This window comes from Podarcis cretensis (assembly GCF_951804945.1).
Source record: "Podarcis cretensis genome assembly, chromosome: 13".
Classification (NCBI taxonomy): Eukaryota; Metazoa; Chordata; class Lepidosauria; order Squamata; family Lacertidae; genus Podarcis; species Podarcis cretensis.
The window spans coordinates 31,276,167-31,292,848 of NC_137182.1; the positions used below are offsets into that span (position 1 = coordinate 31,276,167).

The window sequence follows — 16,682 nt, forward strand, 5'->3', positions numbered from 1 at the left end:
ATGATGAAACACACAAATAATTTCTCAGTAGCAGGGGTACCAACTTGACTAAAGTATTAAATCACACACACACACACACACACACACACACACACACTGTGCCATTTGAATGGCAGGCTGTGAAACATCTTGCTTCTTCTCTTTTAGCTTAAGGATCATCTAAATATCATTTTATTTCTGAGGGTGCTTGAGATGTAACAAAATATGGTTCTCTTTTAATTGTCCATGATTTATGTTTTGTGATTGTCACCTTATAAATACTCTTTGTTTTGCACTGGCATTGTCAATGTTGCTATCTTTTTTCAAGCATACCTGTACAGAATGGGGGGGGGGGGAGGAGAGAGAAAATAATATAATATAAAATTAATACAGACAAAGCACTTTTTTTTTCCTTTTAGCAAAAGCAGCTATATGCATGTAAAGTGTGAGTAGGGTGAGATGTGATTTTTTTTCTTCTGCCTTTTTAGCATTATTCTACTGTATTGACTTACATGACTTGTTCTTCTGAACCATCAAGCCCAAATGTCTAACTTAATCCCTAAAGAATTCTTGGCCCCAGTGATTTTGCTTTCAAGTTCCAAGTGAAAGACACTGAAATGACCAAATTGCTCTCTGATCCCAAAAGTGAAGCTTTAATAGTTTATGAAAAGGACAATGTTGATTTTCAATATAATTCAATTACAGGCTTTGATTATGTATACAGGACACATATCGAGTTGATGCTTAAGTCTAAAATAGTAACTGGAGGGAGTATCAATTGACAAAGTTAGGATTAATAATAAAGAAAACACAAAAGAGTTAACCACAGAATACCCAGGGGTTCAGAGGAGTCAAGTTAGAATAATAAGGCCTTAGTGTATCCACAGAATTTGCAGAGCTTTCTTTGTTCAACAATTAGAAGCAAGCTGTTAATATATCCCTGTAGGAGACTGAATTTGTAGTGTGCTGAAATACAACAAAAGTAGAATACCAAACACACAAGGAAAGCAAGAAAGTGAGCATTAATGAAACTGCTAATATATATGGCCCAGCTTGACCCTTATTAAAAATATGTGACCAAACATCAATGAGAAATACATTAAGGGAGAAAATGTTGGACAGAGAGTGGATATCAAAACTTTTAATTCTTCGTTTGCAAGCAATGTATAACACTGAACTAAAACATGAAAGATAAAGAAAAATATTTAGCACTACTGTTGTGTGGGAATTCTAAAAAAAAAAAAAAACTAAGAAATTCTGAGGTGTATAAATGAATAGTAGTCTCTATAAGAATACACAGAGTAGGGGAAACAAGCAAGATGAAATTGTGCTCTAAATAAAGGATAGCAGATATGACCTAATGGGCATTACTGAAACCTGCTGGTATGAGACATTATGATTAGAATATAGAAATTGAGTGTAAACTTCTTTTTCTTTTTCTTTTTTGAAGACCAAACAGAAAGGGAGGAGGAGTAGCTGGGGCTTATCTTACTCCAACATCTGGGCCTCTGTGTTCATTCACAGCTTGTTCAGAGGCAGATTTCAGGGGGTGCAACTGGTTCCACTGCATTGGGCACCGACACTAGAGGGTACTGTAGGTCTTTGCAATTATAACATCACAAATTGAGCAGAATAGAAGGCAAAATTTTGGCCTTACACAGAGTGCCGCTGAAAATTTAATCTAGAAGGACAGATGGTGAAGCTGAGGCTCAAATACTTTGACCACCTCATGAAAAGAGAAGACTCCATGGAAAAGACCCTGATGTTGGGAATGATTGAGGGCACAAGGAGAGGGGGACAACAGAGAAGGAGATGGTTGGACAGTGTTCTTGAAGCTACCAGCATGAGTTTGACCAAACTGCGGGAGGCAGTGGAAGACAGGAGTGCTTGGCGTGCTCTGGTCCATGGGGTCACGAAGAGTCGGACACGACTAATCGACTAAACAACAACATCAGTTATATGACATGAAAGTACATATTGCCGTTTTCCACGCTATGTGATTTCTGCTGTGATAATAGAGCAATCTAGAGCAATCGTGTCTAGAGCAATCATGTTCTCCATTTAAGAGTATGGAGCCTGGCCCTGGCAAAATCGTCATAGGAAGAAATTACTTTGCCAGTCCTCTTCACAATTTCTCTTTCCTGAGAGTATGGCACAAATGCAGGACCTCCCAAACCACTACACATATTGATTGGGACATAGAATGTGTACATAAATATTAGAGGGATGGCCTTCAGATGCAGAAGTATGCAAGAGCCAAAATTTGTGGGTTCATATGAGGAGGGGACTTTAACATTTGCATCTACTATAGTGTCAATGCAGATTAGGACCCAAAAGTAGCCAATTGCTCACAATGAGTGCCCAAGCCATTAAGACTTATCCTGGTCACATATCAAGAGTTTAGGAGCTCTGTTGGTTATTGCTGAGGAGCACTCCCCTCAACCCATATGTAGCCAGATAGGATGGATGCAGGCAGTCATCTCAAAGGAGACACATTATTAGTACCCAAGAGCATTCCTGATTTCATCTGTGATATTTTGGAAGGGATGTAATGATTACATAGTTAGAAAACACACTTGAATTAATGATTTGTGCATTTCCTTTTACCCATGTGTGCAGTCAAACTGGTCCAGCCCATGTTTGTGAATAGGATTTGAGGATATATTAAAGGCCAAGTAATAACAGACTGCTGCTCTTTCATATCAGGAGTGGTAAACCAACAATAAATTTTGGGGCTTTTTTGTGGGGGTGCTTGTTCTAAGTGCACCGACTTTGAAATAAACTCAACAAGATCATTAAGAAACTGTGCAGCACCGCCATGTAAGTGCATCATAAACAACACTGGGGTAGACATCAAGTGGAAACCATGACTGCAACTAAGGTAAGTGGGGGATATGAATTAATATTGGCAATGCAGTCAGGTATTTGCATGCTGCATAGAATTTTTCTACCACTTACAGTAAAAGAAATCTCAAAGAATTTGAAAAGATTTTAAAAAAATATGTTAAAGCAATTTACAGTGTAGACTAGACTCACTGAAATAAATGAATGTAAGTTAGTTGTGTCCATTAATTTCATTGCGTCTGTTCTGAGTAGAACTAACTTTGGATAAAGAGAGACCAAGCCACAGATTATAGGGTGCAATGGTATGTTTCTGAGGCTTGGTTATTGTGTGGCAATACAGACACAGAATTTTAGTTTAAGGTTATTGGCAAAATTTTAGGCCACAACTTTATTGAATTATAGAAATGTGAGTGGTATTGGCTTAGGCATTGGCTTAGACTATATCAGACTCCTGCCCCCTTTGCAGGAGGTCAAGAAGGGTAAACCTTACAAAGCCCTAGCCCCTCAAGCGGACTTTGGACAGGATCCAGACATTGGATTCCTTTACAGGAATACCCTTGGCCAATGGAGGGGCAGGCGATGGCCGACCACCCCTCCCCCACAAATCAATGAGCCAATGCCTAACCACCAAACCTTACAAAGTTGTGATGACTGCTAAGAGGTAGGCAAAAACCAAGTGGCCAGTGCCAGTTTGCCCAATGGAAAAATTCCTACCTGGCCCCCGTCCCAAGTCAGGTGACCAACCAAAGTCCAAAGCAAGGCCAGAGAACCCATAAAATTACAGGGTGGGTGGGCTCAGAACACGTTGCTCTGCTGCTTTTAAACTCCCCACGACCACCCCGCTCAAAATGATTGGCCAGGCTGGGGTGAGGATCTGGGTTGGGGGCCTGCCCACAACCAGGACCATTCTAAAGATGATCCAACTTACTCTTTAGCAGGGACAAAAGGGCAACTGGAGCAATGCATGAAACTATCTAGATGTTGCAAGACTCTGGAGAGTGGCTAGAACTTACAAAAACTAGCATTATGGGGGGAAAATAACAACCCACAAGCAACTACAATACATGTTTGGGTACATCTAAAGTAGCACAAAAGGAGATGGTCTGCCAAAGAAATAGTTTTAAAACACCTAATAATAATAATAATAATAATAATAATAATAATAATTTATGTATACCCTACCCATCTGGCTGAGTCTCTTTATAATGTGATTTGTTTCTACATTAAAATACATGCATTTCATTTCAAAGGAGCATTTCTGCCCCTTAAGTGGAGAATGGTAATTATGCAGTGTATAGCATAAAGACTGCAAAGTGGAAAAGGAATAGGGAACCAGATCTAAGCAGTAGGCTGAATCCTTATCCCCCCCACCTCATATCCATGGGCAAAGTTTGACAGGTATGTGGGGCCACCTGCCTGTCAATCACCACACATTGCCTGCTTTTGCTTGCATGTTCCATGGTGCCATGCAAGCGCAGACAATACAGTGGTACCTCGGGTTAAGTACTTAATTCGTTCCGGAGGTCCGTACTTAACCTGAAACTGTTCTTAACCTGAAGCACCACTTTAGCTAATGGGGCCTTCTGCTGCTGCTGCGCTGCCAGAGCCCGATTTCTGTTCTCATCCTGAAGCAAAGTTCTTAACCTGAAGCACTATTTCTGGGTTAGAGGAGTCTGTACCCTGAAGCGTATGTAACCCGAGGTACCACTGTATGTGGATTGCTAGAAACCTCTGTCATGTACCTTTGGAGTTCTAGACTAGTGTGTATGATGAGAGTGAGAGAGAGAGCGAGAGAGAGAGAGAGAGTGCAATGAGTAATACTAAAGAGTAGTGGATCAAGGAGACAGGAATAAAAGTAAACAGCCATAGTTATCAATACTTGCATAAGGTACTCTCCCCTCCATTTTCTTTACCCACTAAGAAGGAGGAAATGGAGATGAATGACGCACAAAATACATAACAGTAATCATAAATTGTGAATCGCATGATGCCACTTGAATTCTACACCACACTTAATCTAATAATTATTTGCTTTGCAGTTATTTGAAACTCTTGTTTGTGATCATTTATTCCAAACTAATTGGCTGAGGAGCTATGGTATTGCATGCTCCTCCCAGAGGCTTGATGAATGTCCAAGGCTACGATCCTATATATGCTCAGCTGTGGGATTTTTCCAGTTGAACTCAGTGGAGGTTAATTTCTTAGTAGAGATGTGCAGGAATTAACTGTGGTTGAATCAGCTTAACGGTCTTCCTTCTTTGCAGTACCTCAGAGGAGAAGACTTCTAGCATTGCCAGGTGCTCTTCTTTCTTAAAAAGAAACAAATCTGATTGGCAAACCTTTCCAGTTAAAATTAATTCTCTCAGTATGATCCAAAGGATGTGCAGGAATGGAAGGTAACAATCAAACTTCTGTGACAGAATTCATCTTACTGGGCTTCTCTGGCTTCTCTCAAGCACAATTTCCCCTCTTTGTGGCCTTTGTATCTGCCTATGCAGGAGCTCTGGTGGGCAACATTTCTATCATCACATTGATCAGGGTCTGTCACACACTTCACACTCCTATGTACTTTTTCCTGGTCAACCTCTCCCTCCTGGACATTTGCACCATCACTGCAATCATTCCCCAGATGCTGTTGAATTTAATGGATGAGAAAAAGACCATCTCCTTCCAATGCTGCTTAACACAGGCTTATTTCTTTGTCATCTTCCTGGCCACTGAACTGCTGTTGTTGGCTGTGATGGCTTTTGACCGCTATGTAGCCATCTGCCAACCTTTGCGCTACACCATCATCATGAGCCAGAAAGTCTGCAGTTACTTAGTGATTGGGACATGGGTGCTTGGTATCCTACTTGCCAATGTTCATGTTCTCTCTGTCCTCCGCTTGTCCTTCTGTGGACCCAGTACTATCAACCACTTCTTTTGCGAGCTACCACCACTGCTTCAGCTCTCCTGCACAGACACAACCTTCAACCAGTATCTAATGTTGGTGACAGACCTCTTTTTGGGCTTTGGTTGCTTTCTGATGACTCTAGTCTCTTACATCTACATTGTTTCCTCTATCCTGAAGATCCAGTCAGTGCAAGGGAAGAAAAAGGCTTTCTCCACATGCTCCTCTCATTTGATGGTGGTGACACTTTTCTACAGTTCAGTCATTTACACTTATGTTAGACCTCCATCCATGTACCTTGACATGGACAAAATTGTAGCAGTATTGTACACAGTGATCACCCCTATTCTCAACCCCCTTATCTATAGTCTAAGGAACAAGGAGGTCAAAGAGGCATTCAAGAAGTTTGTGAGGCTAGACAGAAACTAAGGTAATCCTCAACTCAGAATTGAAGAATTAGAACAGATTTCTTCTAGCCTGATATCAGAAATACTAGGGGTATTCTACATAGTGCCACACCATCACTCTTAATGTAAATCTCTCATTGCCTTGGAGCTAAACAACACACATTTTCTATATATGTCTTTTGGGTAAATGTATCCCCACACTGAAATTCTCATTAAAACCTGTTTAATATGAGAAATTTCACTAGTAAAAGCATGCTAAATAATGTTGCAAACAAACACTGGAGCTGCTGGGGGTGGGAGGCAGATCAGATTTGTCAAAAGGAATGGTTAAACAGCCAAGACTGTGCATCGCAATGAATTATCACAGTTAATTTAACACGAATTCCTTTTATTATTAAAACATATGTGACAAATTGGTAGATATGTGAAAATTCATCTTAACCACATGCTATAACTAGAAAGCCTTCAGATGCCTTTCTTTTTAATTAGAAATGCTTCAGTTTCATTTTCTTTTTAATTAGGATGATTCTATACCATGTAGCAAACTCCCTCAGTAAAGATGGGAACGAGAGAATGTGATTTAAACTTAGACAAGTCAGATATGTCAGAGACTATGAATTCAGAGGTTCTCTGTATCTGGCAGTGTTTACTATGATCCAACAGCAACTACTCTTGTTGCAGGGGTCTTATGACCACTTATTTCTTGAACTGGGAACACCTTAAAGGTGAGACACAATGGATACAAAACTGAAACTTTATTAACAAGTATTCTATGAAGAATAGATCTTAATGGTTTCACATAGATCCAGGCCTGCCTACAAAGTGGTCAATGGCAGGTAGGTTGGGAGGTGGGGCTGACTCAGGAGGTGGACCAAATGGAGCATGAAGTCTTCCTTTGAGTCTGCTGTTGGGGCATTTAAAGCAGCCTGCTCTGGCTCTAGTGCTCAGTTCTTCATTGGATCACCCACACTCCCATTGTGAAAAGGTTTATCTTGCGTAATTTGACCTTGCTATGGACTCTGTTGGTTGCCATATTCAGGGCCAGGCAGGAATTTGTCCACCAGGCGAATTGGCTCCTGTCCATTGGCTTTGCCTACCAAATAGCAATGGTCACAAATTAGGTGACTTAGGCATTGGGTAAACCTTAGTCTTGGATGGAGAGGAGGTTGTAGTCTCTGCCTACCCCTTCAAGTGAAAAGGTATCCTGCTAAAGTGATCTGAGATGAGTTGCTTCTGTACATGGAGAGTTCATATGCCCAAGGGGTGGAGGGGTGGGGGTTGGGCCACATCACTCCTCAAGATGACGATCCCCACAGGGGCCCTCCTATTTTATATAAGTCCTAGGACCCTGCGCTGTCAGGTTAACCCAGAGCTTCACTTCTGGTAGGCAGGCCAGAAGTTGGGGTTTATGCCCAATACCTATGCCAGACCTCTTACATCTTTAAGCAATAAAGTTGTAGCCTTATTTGACCCATAAACTGTACTATATCTGGTTCTTCCTAAATAGTTGAGGGGCAGTGGGTGGGTGGAATCTTGACACGACTTTGTTCATTATTTCCCCTAGTGGGATAGGGATAAAAAATGTCATACAAGTAAAGTTATGGATCATGATGAAGTTCAGCAACATAAACTCAATCTGTGCTTTTTGTACATGCACTTCAAGGTGTATTTTTATCACATTTTCCAAGAGTTGTCATGCAAAATGATTGAATCCAGAGATAAATGTTATCACCGGTGCTATTTTTCTAGAAAAATAGGTGCTGAAATTCACCATGAACACCTCTCTTGTTCTCTTAGAATGGCAATGGATTCATCTGAGAGGTACCGGAACTGAGTTCCAGTGAGTTCCAGCTGAGAAAATGACCTGGTTATCATGTTTTAAAAGCTGCAAATCAAGCAGCTGCTGGAAAAATCAGAGACAATGTATTAGCAGGAAAGAGAAAGTGCAGGAAGAATGCCCCCAAACACCAGCGGAGGAAATGGTGTGTGGTGTGTGCGGCCTTCTCTGGGTGTCATCCCTGAGAGCGAGTGACATTGCTGCCCTACCCCCTGAGGGGCTTGCTGCTCACCGTGGGCGGCGCCCCCCCTGGGACTCTTGCCCTGCCCTGTTAAAAAAACCATGGGCCAGGGTGAAGGCCTCTTGTATACCTGCTGAGAATGAAAAGGCATCTGACCCTGACCTGAATCTCATAACTCTCCTAACAGGTGATTTGGTTTGCAGCCACAGTGTGGCAATAAAGAATGAGATTGCCCACCAGATACCAGGCTCTCTACTATTCAAATTAAGCCCCAGTGTTTACACCAGCGTAATAGAGTTGGCTAGGATGCCAGAAGGGATACAATTAAGAACTTTCTCCATTATCTGCACAGCAAGGGGTGTACAGTCAACAGTGCAAAGGCTGAACTGACTCGTTCCCTGCTGGTTACCTGCTTTCAGCAATAGGGGTCGCTGTTTGGTAGTACCCAGTTGGTTAGCTGTCAGATTCTAGAGCTCCCTATAGGTGGCTCTTAGGTAATTCACAATATACAGAGTCCATTCATAAAACGCAGTGTTCATTCATAAAGCAGTAACATAAATCTCCATTGCTACATATTGGGTGTATATTCCAGTAGTTGAACATACCGGTTTATGGCCATGCTGTAGTGTGGTGCTTATGTGACTGTGAATAAAAGGTGGCTGGGCTCATTGTCTTGGGGTTTGGTGGGGAGACGTGACAAAACTGATTTCCAATAAGTGCCCCCCCTTTATTTCCATAACAAGTCCTTCATTCTGTACTCTGAATAGTGACACCAGGGATCTAGAAGGGACAGGGCTTGTCAGTCCAAGCCCTGCACAGTCTCATCAGGGCTGCCCTTAAGGCAATTGGAGCAATTGGGCCAAATTGGGCCCCACGTGCTGCTCCTAAGGGGCCCCACACACCAGGGCAATCTAGATGGATTTTATCTATAAGTTTTTGCAGACTTTGGCCCTACCAAAAAACAAACAAACACACACACACAACAAGTTGCACTCCACTGCTTCAAATTGGGCGCCACTGGCTAGCCCCGAGTGTCATAGTTGATGAGACTAAGTTGTCCTGCCCTCACATGAAGACTTGGGTTTGCAATTTTCGGAGAGGGGAGACTGCAGCACTGGAAAGAGGGCAGGCTGGCAAGGCCTGCTAGATTGAGAGGCCCTAGGCTTCAGCCTACTTAACCTATACATAAATCCAGCGCTGCCTCTAATCATTTCCATTCAGTGAAAAGTGAAAATCTTCCCAGAATCTTCACCAAGGCAGCTTTGACTTCCTGGTTCCTCAGAGTATAAATAAGTGGGTTCAAAACTGGTGTGACTGCACTGTATATTAGGGTCACCATCATGTCCCTTTGAGAAGCATTACCAACAGAGGGGAGCATGTAGTTAAACAAAACAGGCACATAGAGCAAACCAACCACCATCAGATGGGATCCACAGGTGGAGAAGGCTTTCTGTTTGCTACTTTTGGATTTTACTTTGAAGAGAAGGAAAGTGATAATGTAGAAGTAGGAGAGGAGTGTTGCTATAAAAGGACCCATTGCAATGCAGCTGGTTACAGTATTGAGGAGCATGAGATTGAGGTGTGTGCTGCCGCAGGCCAGTTTCAGCAAAGGTTTGATGTCACACAAAAAATGCTCAATGTGGTTTTGCCCACAGAAGGGCAGACGGGCAGTTGCCACTGCATGCATCAGGGCATGAAAAAAGCCAGTGGACCACGTGGCTGCTGCCAAGAGTTGGCAGACGTGCTTGCGCATGATGATGGAGTAACGCAAAGGGTTGCATATTGCAACATATCGGTCAAATGCCATTATTCCCAGAAGAATGACTTCGCTGCTGCCCAAGAAATGGAAAAAGTGGAGCTGGGCCATGCAGCCACCAAAGGAAATGGTTTGGACTGGCAACAGAAAACCAGCTAGCATCTTTGGAACAGTGACTGTGGAAAAGAAGATGTCAAGGCAGGAAAGGTTTCCAAGAAAAAAGTACATGGGAGTGTGAAGTTTTGGCTCAGCTATTGCGACAACCACAATAGCTGCATTTCCCACAATGCTGGCCAGATACATCAAGAGGAAGATAGCAAATAGTGTGTGCTGAAGCTCCCAAAGATTGGTCAGTCCCATCAAGATGAACTCTCTTACATCTGTTTGGTTCTCCATTGCTAAAAGACAATAGGGAGCAATAAGAGGAGGTGAGGGCATTGCAGAATGCTCATAAAATCATTTACCTGTATCAGAAAATTTTATAGTCTGTAGGCTCTGAAACTGCAGTGGGAATAGAAGGTGGACAAAACAGGTTAATAACATGCACACAAATGATGGAAGGTGATTTAGAACTTCCCAGCCTAATTGTAAATGCATCTCTCATTGAGTTTGGAGACATCAGTTAATACTTACGAGCTTCATCTTCATATTATCTCTTATCTCATGGGGGGGGGATGACTATTTGAACCTGCACTGTAGCATCAGAGTCCATCATGACCAAGAGAATCCATACTTTCAGTCAACAAACTCAAAAACATTCATCCAACATTCATACTTCTTTGTATTTTGCAATGCAGTCTTCCAATTAAGTAATGTGTACAGAAAAATCACATGCTGAGATGAAGAGTGAATGAATATGCATCTGCTAGTGAGGAAGACATTCACCAATGAAGTATATTATATAAAATTTGTTTTGCAAACATGACTATATTTAGAGAAATGCATGCAAACACCCAGTGAATCTTCATGCAGATACTAGGTGAATTTTGTAGCTGGTGCACAGTCTTACAATCTAGCTAGAATCTGGATTTCCTGCCTTGAAATACAAATGGGGGAAAGAATCAAAACAATGACAGATATATTTGGAAGTGTACAAGTCATGAACTTAGGTTAGATTGCCTTTTTTTTTTTTAGATTGCCTATTTGTGTGGCAGAGATAGGAAGGAGGCCTAATTTTGGTCAGTGTTCGGCCACTTGGGAATAGCTGGTGGACACCACTGTTTGGGGTCAGGATGAAAATTAAGAATGAAGTGGCTTATGGAATCTGCTGTAAGCTTTTGAAGGAAAAATGGGTTATAAATATGCAAATGCCCTTCACCACATTTTACCGTTGGTGAAAATAGCATTCAGAATTTCAAAATTACAATGAATGCAAAATGTTCATAAAGAGTTCTAATGAGACTATGAAACTTAGTCTTTTCTGCAGTTCAGGTGAGATGCTAATTGTATGTTAAAGATGGTAGACTTTGCTGAAATATTTTCACCTTGCTTAGAAACACATCTGAAGACCAGCAAAGGGTATTCTGCCTCAAACCACAATAATGCCAGGGGCATTGCCTCCAAACAGTAATGATAACTCAGTTTTAGAATTAAACACTTAATGCAACAATGGCAGTGTTGTGTCCATGCCCGTGTTACCCATTGAAACATACACATAGGCGCACAGGAATAGGCACTCATATTTTAATACCAAATTCCATAAATAACTAAAGCAAGATTGTTATTGCTTTCTCTTTCCAGTATGCCTCATTGGGGATCTTCTGGCATGTTGTCTAGGATCAAAGAATGGAAACAGATAGCATTGTTTAGGATCAATGTGTGCTGATCAATTATTTGAGTTGTAGGCCACCAATTCTATTCAATTTAGACCAGCCTTTCTCAACCTTGGGTCCCCAGATGTTGTTGAACTACAACACCCATCACCCCTAGCTAGCAAGGCCAGAGCTCAGGGATGTTGGGAGTTGTAGTCCAACAACATATTGGGACCCACAGGTTGAGAACCGCTGATTTAGACCCACTGAAAATAAAGAACCTAACTATGTAATCTTCAATAATTTCAGAGGATGCTATCTGTGTAGGACTAGCATTGGACACAATATTTGTATTTTATCATCATGAACATTTTCATTTTCTATTGTGTTCTTTACCAAGGTTTATTAGCTGTAGCTTTCTGCAAAACAGACTGTAACCTCAAACATGTACACTGCAACTTTCGTAAGAAAAAACGGGACAAACATAAATGGCTTCATTAACATCCTGTTATATATTGTGTCCTGTAAAGCTGCAGACAGCTCCTACCTTGATGAATCCGCTTGTCCATAACATAACACTAGAAGTTAATTGAAGCTGAGAATACTATACAAGGTAGGAAGTCATATGGCTTTTAATAGAAAAAAACAGTGTCACTGATTGCTGTATGAACCACAGATAAATATATGTGCCTAAACCCTGGTATGTAACATGTGCCCCCTTTGGGGAAAGAACTACCAGCATTAAGTTAGAGACTCTTGATTGTTCATGTGGGAATTGAATCTAGAAGCCTATCTATTTTGAGAAAATAAACTAGTTGCACTTTTGAGAATATAGATAGTGCTTTTGAGAATAGAAACAATTTGTGCAATCAATGCATGCTGGCAAGTTGCATTCAATGATCAAGCTTCTTTCTTCTCTTTTCTTTTAAAGTAGCATTATGAATTTTGTTTATTTCGGTAATATCTAAAAGGACTAGATTTCAGACTAGCAAGACACACATAAGAACTCATTCTTATGTGTGGCAAAGGGGGCAAAGAAAGGTCAATGAGGGGTGTGGCCTTTTAGTCTCAAAGCCAGACAGAGAGAACAAGGTGGTAGTGCTGTGGTTCTCCACCCATAACTTACTGTTACACCCAAACCTGGGGTGGTCATTTCCCCCCCTCTCCAAACAAACCACAGTGTCATGGACAAGCTGGATTCAGAAGAGTGATGGGAGGTACCAGCTGAGGAACCTCTAGGAAACCCCAGAGGAAGAAGGCTCAGAGCCGAGGAATTTGTGGTAAGATGACAATGAGTGGTCAGAGGGAGAAGGAGCAGACTGAGAGAAGGAGGCATCAGAAGCAGAAGAGCAGACCCTACAAGTGTCCCTATTTTCCAGGGACGTCCCTGATTTAGAGAAGCTATCCTGGTTTCTGATTTGATCCCAGAATGTCCCACTTTTCCTTTGGACATCCCTATTTTCATTGCAGAAATGTTGGAGGGTATGGAGTTATCTGACCTCCGAGCCATCTGAAAACAATCTTGTATAGGGAAGTTGTTTTTTTTTTAAGTTTAATGTTTTATTATGTTTTTATATATGTTGGAAGCTGCCCTGAGTGGCTGGGGCAACCCAGTAAGATGTGCGGTGTATAAATAGTAAAATTATCATTATGGAATGGGAACTCCCTATTGTCATTGGATAAATGTTGGAGGGTATGGAAGAGGTGACAGGATTTAGGGAACAGGAAGAGGCCAAGGCAGAGTACAGTTCAAACTCTGAGACAGAAGAGGGGGCTGTAGAGGGGTGGAGCCAATAGATAGAGAGGCAGGCTGCTGAAGAAGTCAGTGGGTCTCCCCCTCCTGCTGCAACCAGCTACCCTTTCCCTGGTCTCCTAGAACATGCTGAGAAATGAAAGGGGCAGAGCAGAGGGTGGTTGTGTGCAGACACAGCCTGAGACTGCAGGGGAAAGACCCTGGAGAGGAGGAGTCCTAGGCAGCACTGGGAAGGTGAGAATCTTCAGCCCTTGCAACTACTTCATTGGGGCAATTCCTCCTAGAACGAGTTGCTGAGACCACTGGGCCAGATCTGTGGTTTGTTTCCTTGAATAAAAGAGTTAACTTCACTGACCTTGGGTGATTTATTGTTTCGTTGCTGACCTACTACTGACTTCAGCCCTGACACACAAGTTGTAATCAATGTTTGTCATTGGTTTACTGGTTTGGGTTTATTGAGACCCAGGTTCATATGGAATCTGAAGCCAGGAAATGTATGTGCTCCCGGCAGCAGCACAAGCAGGAAAAAGTGAAGCATCCACAAACCCCCCCCCACAAAAACAAACCAATAACCCCCTCCCCGACCCGCTGCCCCAGCACATTTTGACCTGGTGCCAAAAGGTGTGTAATGAAGGCACTAGCAAAACCTCCTTGAGCAGACCATTCCATAAATGGGGAGCCACTGTAGAAAAAACCGGTTCACATATTGCCACCCTCCAGACCTCTCATGGAAGAGGCACATGAAGAAGGGCCTCAGATTATAATCTCAGTGTCCAGGTAGATTTAACTATGTTTCAAAGCAAGGAGGTTCCATTCTGGTCTGCAAGGCAATTTCCTGAAACCGCATCCACCTATCAATCAGCTGATGTTGCAAGTGATGTCAACTGATGGAAGGGAGGATAGAATTTAGTTCTTTATTGGATGTTCATCCCTGTTCCCTGCTTGGAACACATGTGTTCAGCCAAGACAAATCTCTGCATCATCACCATTATTATTATTATTATTATTATTATTATTATTATTCTTCTTCTTCTTTTGCAGGCATCAGTTGTGATTGGGTCCTGTGTCCCATGCAGCCAATGTTTGTAAAATGCAGGAGAAAGGATGCTTTCTTCACCCTATTCTCAGATTTCCCCAAAGCATCAAGCTTGTTACTGCCGTCCCCAAATATCCTACCACAAAGTGCCAGGAGTTAGAGAACCCTGTGCAAGGGATGTTTACAGGACAACCCAGTCATCTTTTATGTGATATCACAATGATGTAATATGATCAACAGGAGGATTTCACTCCCTCCCTTAAAATTGGTACATGTGCTCAAGAAAAAAAGGGAGAGTTCATCCCTGATATATGAATGAGGCCACAGCATTTATTTTTGGGTCCTTTGATAAATAGAGTGCTTATTGATTACATAAGATGTAGAATGTAAAGCATATTTGGAGATTTTACTGAGAAAACACATCAGAAGTCCTTTAGAAGCAAGCTGAAGAAGTGGAGTGGTGAAGGAGTGGTGGCTTACAAATTTAAACAAAAAAATTCATCCACTATCAGAGGCCTGTAATGATTTCCCACAAAGTAAAACCCAATTGTCTTTCTCTTGCAGTTCTGCTACAGTGTGAGTTCCTGCTCTGGTGGTTACATATCTAATTACATGTCTCATTTCCTTTCAGTGAAAAATGAAATACTTTTTCCCCAGAATCTTTAGCAAGGCAGCTTTGACTTCCTGGTTCCTCAGAGTATAAATAAGTGGGTTTAAAAGTGGGGTGAGTGCACTGTATATGAGGGTCACCATCATGTCCCTTTGAGAAGCATTACCCACAGAGGGGAGCATGTAGTTAAACAGGACAGGCACGTAGAGCAAACTAACCACCATCAGATGGGATCCACAGGTGGAGAAGGCTTTCTGTCGACCACTTTGGGACTGCACTTTGAAGAGAAGAAAAGTGATAATGTAGAAGTAAGAGAGGAGTATGGCAAGAAAAGGACCCATAGCAACACAGCTGGTTACTGTGTTGAGGAGCATCAGGCTGAGGTAGGTGCTACCGCAGGCCAGTTTCAGCAAAGGTTTGATATCACATAAAAAGTGTTCAATGTGGTTTGGCCCACAGAAGGGGAGATGGGCAGTTGCCATTGTATGCATCATGGCATGAAAAAAGCCAGCAGACCATGTGGCTGCTGCCATGAGTTGGGAAACCTGCTTACGCATTATGATGGTGTAACGCAAGGGGTTGCATATTGCAACATAGCGATCAAATGCCATGACACCGAGAAGAATGCCTTCACTGCTGCCCAGGAAATAGAAGAAGTGGAGCTGAGCCATACAGCCACCAAAGGAAATTTTTTGCGTCTCTGATAGAAAACCAGCCAGCATCTTTGGAACTGTGGTGGTGGAATAGAAAATGTCAAGGCAGGAAAGGTTTCCAAGAAAAAAGTACATGGGAGTGTGAAGCTTTGGTTCAGCTATTGTGACGAGCATGATAGCTGCATTCCCCACTAGGCTGGCCAAATACATCATCAGGAAGACGGCAAAGAGTATACACTGAAGCTCCCAGACATTGGTCAGGCCCATTAAGATGAATTCTGTTACCTCTGTTTGATTCTCCATCACTAAAAGTCAGCAGAGAAAAATAAGGTGAGAGGAGGTCACTGTAGAGTGTAAGTAATATCCATTACCTACAGTATATAAGAAAATTGTTCAGAAAGAAGTGTATAAAATTGCTCAGTGGAATTGTAAGAATGGTGAAAGACTGTTAACATGTACATAAATGATAAAGATGACAAAGAACATTTCTATTTAACTCTAAACCCACCTTCATTCTGTTTAGGTATTTTTTAATAATAATAAAAATATTATAACTACTTATGAGAGTAGTACCGTTCTCAAGTAGCCTATTACTTGTTCGTGCCCACATCAAAAGCTGAACCTGAGTGCACTCTATCTACCTGCAATTTATAGAAAATGGTATTCAGAGACACACTGCCTCTGACAAGGGAGGTAGAAAATGGCCATCGTGACTAGTGCCCACTCATACTGTAGCTTTGTAGATTTCAAAACCGTTGATTACATCATCAATGTGGAAATTGGTTAGAGAAGCTGTCTGCAACCAACATAGATTCAAGACACTAACAAAAATGTTCTTCTCTTGATATTGGAATATGTTTGTTCAAAATAGTATGCCTGTATCCAGTGGTGATGCAGCTTTTTGACCCTTTTGTTTTCTATTCCTTAAAAGTATGAAGGTTTTCATACGTGCATCAGGTGGCAACAGAGTACAACTCCCAGCAGC

At 41.8% G+C, this 16,682-nt stretch overlaps 4 protein-coding genes across 4 annotated transcripts in view; 2 read left to right on the forward strand and 2 right to left on the reverse strand.

The window, feature by feature from the left end:
- Positions 1–16,682, forward strand: part of LOC307201508 (olfactory receptor 6N1-like) — a gene marked incomplete at its 3' end in the record, with an annotated part of 248,480 nt that overhangs the window by 121,631 nt on the left and 110,167 nt on the right. The gene's annotated exons all lie outside the window — the stretch shown is intronic.
- Positions 5,213–6,142, forward strand: LOC307200202 (olfactory receptor 5V1-like; the record flags this gene model as incomplete). Its single annotated transcript, XM_079948619.1, has 1 exon — positions 5,213–6,142. The coding sequence occupies one exon, from the start codon at positions 5,213–5,215 to the stop codon at positions 6,140–6,142; it is 930 nt and encodes a 309-aa protein (XP_079804745.1).
- Positions 9,346–10,290, reverse strand: LOC307200173 (olfactory receptor 12D1-like; the record flags this gene model as incomplete). The annotated part of the gene is made up of 1 exon (XM_079948588.1): positions 9,346–10,290. The coding sequence occupies one exon, from the start codon at positions 10,288–10,290 to the stop codon at positions 9,346–9,348; it is 945 nt and encodes a 314-aa protein (XP_079804714.1).
- Positions 15,062–16,000, reverse strand: LOC307200184 (olfactory receptor 12D1-like; the record flags this gene model as incomplete). The annotated part of the gene is made up of 1 exon (XM_079948602.1): positions 15,062–16,000. The coding sequence occupies one exon, from the start codon at positions 15,998–16,000 to the stop codon at positions 15,062–15,064; it is 939 nt and encodes a 312-aa protein (XP_079804728.1).